Source organism: Drosophila nasuta, chromosome X (genome assembly GCF_023558535.2).
Source record: "Drosophila nasuta strain 15112-1781.00 chromosome X, ASM2355853v1, whole genome shotgun sequence".
Classification (NCBI taxonomy): Eukaryota; Metazoa; Arthropoda; class Insecta; order Diptera; family Drosophilidae; genus Drosophila; species Drosophila nasuta.
In genome coordinates this window covers 3065715-3074670 of record NC_083459.1, presented here as the reverse complement: position 1 = coordinate 3074670, position 8956 = coordinate 3065715, and the positions used below count along the sequence as shown (strand labels likewise).

The following is an 8956-nucleotide window of genomic DNA, read 5'->3' as shown; positions in this document are numbered from 1 at the left end:
AGCATTCGTCTTTACATCGGCGGCTGCGCAGCCGCCGACGACAGCGTTGAGTATTACCTCTATATGAACTGGCGTTATCATCCATGCCGCAGCATTTTCAATTCGAGTGTGATAAGTAGCGGACGCCGGACCGGAACCGTACCGACCACCGAATACATTGTGTTATCTCGCAGTTGTCAATTCGCGGATTCGCAGTATCGCAATATAACGGTGCAAAGTTGGAATTTTTTTTATTGTTCGGTTCCTTCGTGAAACACAGTGCCATCAAATCATCATTTTGGTTACTCCTCTTATTTTTTTTTGAGTGATTATTTTTGCCAAGTCAAAAGTTTGGCTCGAAACAACAAGTTACCAATAAAATCCATCGAGTTGCTGCGTTATCATAGCCATGGTAAATTTGTGAATTGTTTATGTCCCTATAACGGGAGGACATTGAATTTGTTTAAGAAAATATGAACATTTTGTGTGGTGATTATCGCTCCTCCATCCACTCAACATCCATCTTCCGATTAGGAAATACTCTACATTGATTCCTAGCTTATTCAATGACACAACTTAAAGAACGGATCTAAATATTATATATAATAGCGAAAAAGGACGTAGGTCTAGTTTAAAATATTTATATTTCTGAGAAAGAGTTTCTTCTGTAAGAAATTCATGCTTCAAGTCTCTCACACCTGTTTAAATATTAAACAGGAAATCCCTTTCACAAAAAGTACCAAACAGGAATTCACGCTTTTTATGCGAAACGCATCATTAAAAATCGTGAATGAAAAGTTTCAACAGGTCAAAGGATTTATTTTATTTGATTGGTTTGTAATAATTGCTAAGGAAGTGTAAAGTAGCGTTATAGAGGGATATATTATTGTTAGTATTGCATTAAAAATCAAGAGCAGCGATAATTTGTATAACTTTATACAACAGTATGAAGTTATAGCATAGAAGATTATATATTTTGTTCTATAAATAGGCACAGATGCTTTCAAAGTCAACACTTTTTGATAATATCAAATAGTATGATGTTTTATATCCGCTATACCTCTATATAGCATCTAAACATTCCATTCGAAAAAGGTTTTTTAAATATAATTATACATAAGTAAATGCCAATCATGTTTATTTTCTAAAAAATAAAAAATCAACTTTTCATTGGTGTAACTTGTTTTAAAATTAACTAAATGAGAACAACACTCCCAAATATTTGTGCGGATTACACTGCAATCAGTTTTTTAATTATTGAAAACCCCTTTATACTATGATGCACAACGATGCATTGGCCCTGTAGCTTTGTCTTCCATATTTCAAGAGTAATCTTAAGCGAACACGCACACGTACACGTACATGCATATTAAGTAGTTGAACACTCCAATAGTATGGGTATTCCCTGGTGTTGATGTGACCCACATTCCATTGTCAGATAAAAAGTAAGAGAAAGAAAGAAAGAGCATAAACGTCACAACGTGCATAGCGTGTGCATCGTTGTATGCATGTATGTGACATACGTGTGTATGTGTGTGTGTGTGTGTGTGTTAAAATATATGCAATGTGAAACTGTGTTGTTGTTGCAGGGTAGCTTAAAGTCGTTCTCAGTTGGTGCAAGAGAAAGAACTTGAATGAACCTTCAGATAGCTGACCTAAAGAGTTGTAATCACATTATCATTCCATTAATAATGTTGTTATTTCTGGTGATCTCAAAATCTCAATCTCAGTCGCTGTCTCCATTCCCATTCATATTTATTGGTCATCATTTACATATATGTATGTATGTATGTGTACTATATGCATACATACATATGTACAAAGAGTTAAGGTTGTTGTTGTTTGTTTGGCTCATTCGTTCATCTGCCAACTAAATTATCGTTTTCTCAACGAGAGTGAAAGCTTGGCGCTTATTTTTTGTTATTTTGTTTTTTTTTTGCGGCTCGCGTCTCATTTATTTGATCTGCTATTGTTGTCGTTGTTGTTATTTTTACCGTCGCCGCCGTAGAAGTTGTTGTTTTTTTGTCAATTGCTTAGCATCAATAACAAATATTTGTAGGCTATGCTAATGAGCAGAAACCAAACGAAAGCTAAAACTGTGCGCCAGCAGCGACTGCGACTGCGACTGCGACTGCGACTGCGACTGCGACGCAGCTGAAGCTGAAGTCGAAGCCGAAACCGAAACCGAAGCTGAAGAGTCTTCAGGCCGTTAGCTGTTCAGGCACTCATTCATTTTGCATTTTCTGTTATTCAATCAACATACAGTGCACGCTCTTAAGTGTGAACATTCGATTATGTGAACTTTCTTAAGAGTAAACATCAAATTTGGTTCCGCTAAAAAGTGAGTGTGGTCTTCCCCCAAAGCAAAGTACTATTACAAAAGACTCAGTATAACTATAAAAATCATTCAAAGAGATCACAACACTTTAATAACGCATACCTTAATTCATTTAACTCGTTAGCGTGCACATTCCTGTCAACTGTAACGGGTGTGCACTGTAAATACGGAGTGCCAAAGCTTAACTGCATATTAAATGTTGTTGTTGGTGGCATTGTGCGGGTCATTTCAACTTTTCACAAATGTACATACATACTTAAACATCATCTGCTGCACTATCACCAACCACATTACCTCCCTTCGCATTTTATGTTAATCATTCTCTCTGTTTTTCGATGGCTTGGCACATTTTTAATTGTTTGCCATTTCTTGTATAACATATTTTCATTATGGACCGCGTAATTTCACCGCCTGCATTTATAACACCTACGAGTACTCATCTTCACTCAAGAGCGCGACAGAGATAGACAGACAGAGACAGAGACAGCACTTGGCAGCCCGCTGATCGCTGATGTTGCTTGCTACCTTGCCTTTTGTTTTGTTTTGTTGTTTTTTTTTTCGACTAACGGGAAGTGAAAGTTTTCACCTCGGACGCGGCATTTCTTTTTGGTTTTTGGCATTTTTCATTCGTTCGCTCGTTCGTTTCTTCTTCGCTTGAGGCCACTGGGAGCTTATGACATTTTGTCCAAAATCCCCCAAAATCGTTGTTGCTTTTGCTGCTCGCTGTGCGTACAACGAGCTCATTATTGCTGCACAACGCAACGCACCACAATGATCATCGAACTATGTTGAGTTGTTGATTAAACAGTGTGCGCCGGCCGCTTACGCAATTTTCATGATTATAATTGGTGAAAGGGCATCTAGTTATTACTTCACAAGCCAGTCAGCCAGCCACTTGACCAGTTGCCCCTCTCAGTGACAGGATGATGGCACCGAAAACCGAAACAGGTTTCCTCGACGTACCGACAATCAAATACCCTACTTGACCGACTGACTCACTGACTCAACTATTATTGCACAGCATAAACTGTGGGATGCTGAGATACTGAGATTCACAATTGTGTGCAAATACGAACGATCCAAGCAACACTTGAAAACTTGATATATAACATATATATACTATATGTACTATATTTAGCCAAACAGTAGTCATGTTATACAGTCGAAAGATCCTAGCTAAAACATTATTTGTATATTATTGTAGACATAAGATATCGACGGATATTGACAGATATCTAGACCCTCCTAATACTTGACTGACTGAGTCTCTGATTAAATAAGATCATTTCAATGGTGTTGGTTGTTTCTGAATGAAAGACTTGAGTATATTATTTTGTTGAGAAAATTCCATATTCCCACTTTGAATTCATTAGCTTAATAAATGCACTGGAATTAATTCAAGTTCACACTTTAATTCATTCATTTCTTTAGATGCACTTCGCACGCGATAAATCTCAAAATATTCGCTTAAAATTATGGTCGCGATAAATTATTTTAAAAAAAATCTACTTTTTCCATTTGTCGCATAGCGAAAACATTTTACAGAATATTTTTGTTAATTAGTTTGCTTATAGTTGTAAGTGTATTGCATAATATTGCCACTCAATCATTTGAGGAAAACCTTTAAAGTACTAAAACCAAAGGGGAATTAAAGGAAGACTTTTTCGCATATTTCTAAAATTCAAAAACATTTTGAATGTGGGGACTACTTTGATTTAATTTAGAACAAACAGATTTATTTATATTTATTGTATTATAGTATTATTATTGGTACATATAAAGCATAAGGCATAAATATTTATTTGTTATCTTTATAACTCTACAATTTAATTGCTTTCCAAAGTGTCTTCACCTCTAATCTGACTTCTTCTCTCTTTTGCTCATCCAATGCTAATCTCCTACAGAGGCTGTTATGGCTGACAATTGTGACGGCGTGCTGCTTTTGTGCCGCTCACGCAGTTCTAAGCGGCAAGGAAGCAAAACGTCAAGCAGGTTTTGATAGATATGGACCACCACCAAGACCGGCACCACAGTACGGACCACCACCGCCACAACAACAACATATACCACATCGCGAATACGGCGTGCCCCAGCAAATACCCTTCAGGGAATACGGTCCACCAGCGTTGAAATATGGACCTCCAAAGCTGAACTTCTTGGGCGGTGGCTCCTCATCATCATCCTCTTCATCATCAGGTTCCTTGCATGAGCAGGTCAAGACGCACTTTGGCGTACCGGTGCCCTTCTATGGTCCACCACATATTCAGAAGAAGCCTGGACCCCAATATGGACCACCTCCACCACCAAGCCCAGTGTATGGACCACCGCAAGCACAGTATGGCCCACCTCCACCACAGCCGTCGCCACAATACGGCCCCCCTCCGTCACCCCAATATGGTCCACCAAAGCAAAGGTACAAAGGCGAAGAGTAACCACCGTAACCACATATCTGGTAACCTTAATAGGGTGGAGTCGATTACTAATCTGCATTTATCTTTATCCCATCACAGGTATGGTCCTCCTCCACCACCACCATCGAAGATACAGTTCGGCGGCCCTCAGCCATTGCCTGCACCTCATCCGGCGCCATTGTTTAAGCCAGCCCATCAGCCAGCGACATCTTATGGACCACCCGCCTCTGGCCCATTGAACTTGCCACCTAAACCAGTGTACGAACCTCCACCAAACTATGGACCTCCACCACTTCCCATTAGCTTGCCTGGACCACAATCACCGAACTTCCACAGTGTGCCCCAGTCTTCTGGAGGCCCATTGCAGCAAGTGCGCATTCAAATTGATGCCTCGGGACACACACACAGTGTGAGCGGCTCCCAAGTGCCATTCCATACTGCCTGCGATGGCTGGAAACCAATTCCAGCACCTGTCGGCGCCAACATTGAGCAGCATCACATTGAGAGCCAGGGCTACAGTGGTGCAAACATCAACCAGGGTCACAGCCAGGTCAACACCCAGGGCCAGCAGATTGTCACTCAATACAATTTGGGTGGTGCTGGTGCTACCGGAGGGTCAAGCAGCATTGTTGACGGCCTTACCGACGAACAGTTGGTGGCTGTCGCTCTTCAAGGCGATGTCAACAACGTCATTACAGGTCCGTCAGGTGGCGATGCTCATCTCAATAGCATTGACTCTGATGCTTTGCAGGTACGTAGATCACAGCATTCAGTTAAGAGGTGGATAGCTATCGATCGGGTCGTTGACATCAATAATCATCGATCGTTTTCGCCAAAGCAATGATGAGTCTCAAGTTTACGGCCTTAATGACTTTTGTTAGCAGAATAAGGCTGAAATAGTTCTCCACCTTGAGCTTCATTTCAGAGTCAAGAACCCTTAATTGTTTACCGATCTTTATTTATCTATCTAGATCACCGTTGAAAACTCGAAGCCAACCGAAATATTTGCTGCAGGTGGTCCCAACTATCAGCCCACAGGTAATGGCCCAATTCCTGGCCCTCAGTATGGACCTCCGCCGCCAGCTCCTCCACCACAGTTCGCAGCTCAAACCAGCAGCCATGCGCAGTCCTCAAGCCAATCCCATTCGCATTCGCACTCACAATCAAACGTTAACATCCAGTATGGACCTCCCTCAGACAATCTACTGCCACTACCACAGTACAACGTTGGTCCACCCAATAAGCCAGTTGCTTATAGGCCACCAGTTCCCGCTGGACTGTTAGAGTCCATTGGCGCTACAGTGCAACATTTGGATCAATTCGGTGTTAAGCCGCCTCAACAGTCACCCAACTACATTCCACCCGCGACCAATGAAATTGCTTTGAGTGGTCCATCAGGTCCACCACCTGCCCCACAAGCTCTATACGGAGCACCAATCAACCAGCTGCCTCCACCACCACAACAGATCATTTCACAGCAACAGTTGCCACAAGCGCAACCCGGACAAGTCTTTGGACCACCAAAACTTATCGCTGTGCAACCCTATAACCCAGCTGCCCGACCACCACCACCTCCAAATGGTCATTTCGCACAAGGACTACTGCAACCACCAGCGATTCAGCAACAGTACTTGCCTCCGCCATCAATCTTCGTGCAACAACAGCAGCATCATCAACAACAGCAACATCACGCCGAGAATAGCTACAGTGCATCGCAGTACACGCAGCAATACATCAATTCGCAGGGACTTCCCTTGGCCCAACAATCACAACGTTTTGACTTGGATCCACGACAAAACACCCTTCACCTTCAGCCCCCAGTGACCGTGCACAACTGCGGCCACGGACCTAATCTTGTCAGCAGCACTGGCTACGCCGTTCAGCAACAACAACAGCAGCAGCAGCACCAACAGCAACAACAATTTGGCAGCATTTCGACGGCTTCGAATGTTGGCTATAATGCCATTGCACAAAGCATTCCCCTAGTTGAGCAGCACACTGAGTTCCTAAGTGGTGGCCCTTCTGATAGTTATGGTCCTCCACCGTCGGGCAACGATATTGATTTTGATCATTCCGGTTACGCTTCTCAAAAGTCCGCAGTTGCCGCTTTGCCCGATGGCACAGATCCTAATCAATTGCCTGGTCTGAATGGCTTAGATGTGATTTCAGCGCAGAAATCGCAAAGTATCCAACTTAATGCTGGTGCTGAGAAATCGGCGCAGAACTTTGAAATTCAATTTGGCACTTCATTGAATAATGCAGCTGGTAGCGGTAACGGTAACGGTAATGCTAACATTGCTAACCCCACAAACCTCGACGAACATGGTGTTAATCATGAGGAGATTTTGTCCCAGGGTCTACTGCAGTCCATACTTACGGCAATTGAACAACCTCAATCGTCGTCAGCAGGTCCACAGAACCATAGGGCCCAAAGTCGTTCCGATGAGCCATTAGATGATGCTGATGAGGATAAAGACCTGCATCATCACGATTCCAAGCACGATGAATTGCACGACGAGAATGATGAGGAACTCCATGCCAAAGTTAAGGAGATTGAACCTATTGTAGCAGCTGATGTTCAGGAAGAAGCCAAGAATTAAATCGAGTCATTAATTACTTACTAGTACGTGTCAATCCATAACGATAGAGTTCATGTCCCACATTATCGATTCGCTTTAATTCTTTATTTATTGCATCATTATCTTTATCACACCCATATAGTACTCTTATATTTTGCGTTTTGTATTTATCATTTAATTTTCCTGAACTCCCTTGTTGGACAACAAGCCATTAATAAGTGTCACAGACATGGGACGGAAACTGATTTTAGAAATCAATCCTTGTGGAAAGAACCACTGAGTCGATCGATGGGGATACAGATAAAAAACGAAAATAAAACAAAATGTCTTATTTAAGCTAATTGTTTAAAACTATATTAAATAAACAAATTTATTTATTGTACATACAACACGTCTTTGAGAAAACATTTTACATTTTAAAAGAGCCACCCCTCAAGTCCTCAATGATGTCAATGGAGTGACCGATTATTGGCGGGGAGTTGGAGCCTCCAACTCGGAGGTCGCCAATCAAAAACATGTAAGATAACTACAGTGAAAAGCAAAACAGTGCGGTATTATTCTAAATATATACCAAATTTATACACCTCAAACATTCTAAAATATACCAAAGGCTATATTTGGTATATTAATATAGTACTGCGTTCAAAATATTCCAGGATGTCAGCGAAAGCCGCTAAGAGCCAATTGCATTATGTGCTTTTAGCGATACAATTTATTTCTTAAATAGTCTGCGTGCAAAAATAACAAATTGGCGAAAAATTATATTTCTTATAGTCTGAGATATCTAGGTGTAAATACGGGCAGACAGACAGACATGTTTATATCGTTTAGGATGTTGACGCTGATCAAGAATATATATACTTCATGGGACCGGAGAAGCATCCTTTTACCTGTTACATACTTTTCCTGCGGACACAAAGCTGTAATACCCTTTTAAGCTATGAGTAACGGGTAGAAATAGTTAGCGTAAGAGCAGGAGGCTGAAAAGGAAAGAATCCAATTTTTTTCAGCACTGACTGTATAAAGAAAATTAAGCAAAATATAAAATAAAATTAACTGACATACATAACTATTGGAAAATGTTATTTATTATTTTAATTAATTATTATTATTATATTTTATGAATTACACTAAAGATTAACAGTCGTCATCTATAGCAGAGTTCTCTGTAAAAAGCTGACTGATTTTCTCGAATTATTTCATAGCAGTAAGCATTTAGGTACACGAATTCGCGTGTTGAGAACACGAATCCTATGAAGCATTTGCAATATTAACACGTGAATTAAAACTAATCGAAAAAAAAAGCCAAAACTTTTTTATGTTTATATAATTATTGCTTCTATATATATTTTTTTTGTTCATTAAAAACAAATAAAATTTACTTGGCTAATTTTTTTAATTATTATCTTTTTTTTTAAATTTTGTATTATATTTAATTTTTATTTTTTTAGTCCCCGAATTTATTTTTTCCTACTAAAGTGATTTATTTAATTGCATTTATATCTTTAAAAACATGAATTTTTGGTTTTTGAATTTATTTTGTTTTTTAAGATCAGTAGATATGAGGTCCACATTAATTTTTAAGTATCGATATGTTTTCAGACCAATAAAAAGCAACCAAACTTTAAATAATTGAATGAATTACGAGT

The 8956-nt window shown here is 40.0% G+C and overlaps 1 protein-coding gene across 1 annotated transcript; it reads left to right on the top strand.

The window, feature by feature from the left end:
- Positions 1-287: 287 nt before the first annotated feature.
- On the top strand, positions 288-7652 carry LOC132795817 (trithorax group protein osa). The gene is made up of 4 exons (XM_060806725.1): positions 288-391; positions 4222-4730; positions 4828-5479; positions 5700-7652. Exons 1-4 carry the CDS (start codon positions 389-391, stop codon positions 7326-7328), a joined length of 2793 nt encoding a protein of 930 aa, XP_060662708.1. The 5' UTR covers positions 288-388; the 3' UTR covers positions 7329-7652.
- The last annotated feature ends 1304 nt before the right edge of the window (positions 7653-8956 follow it).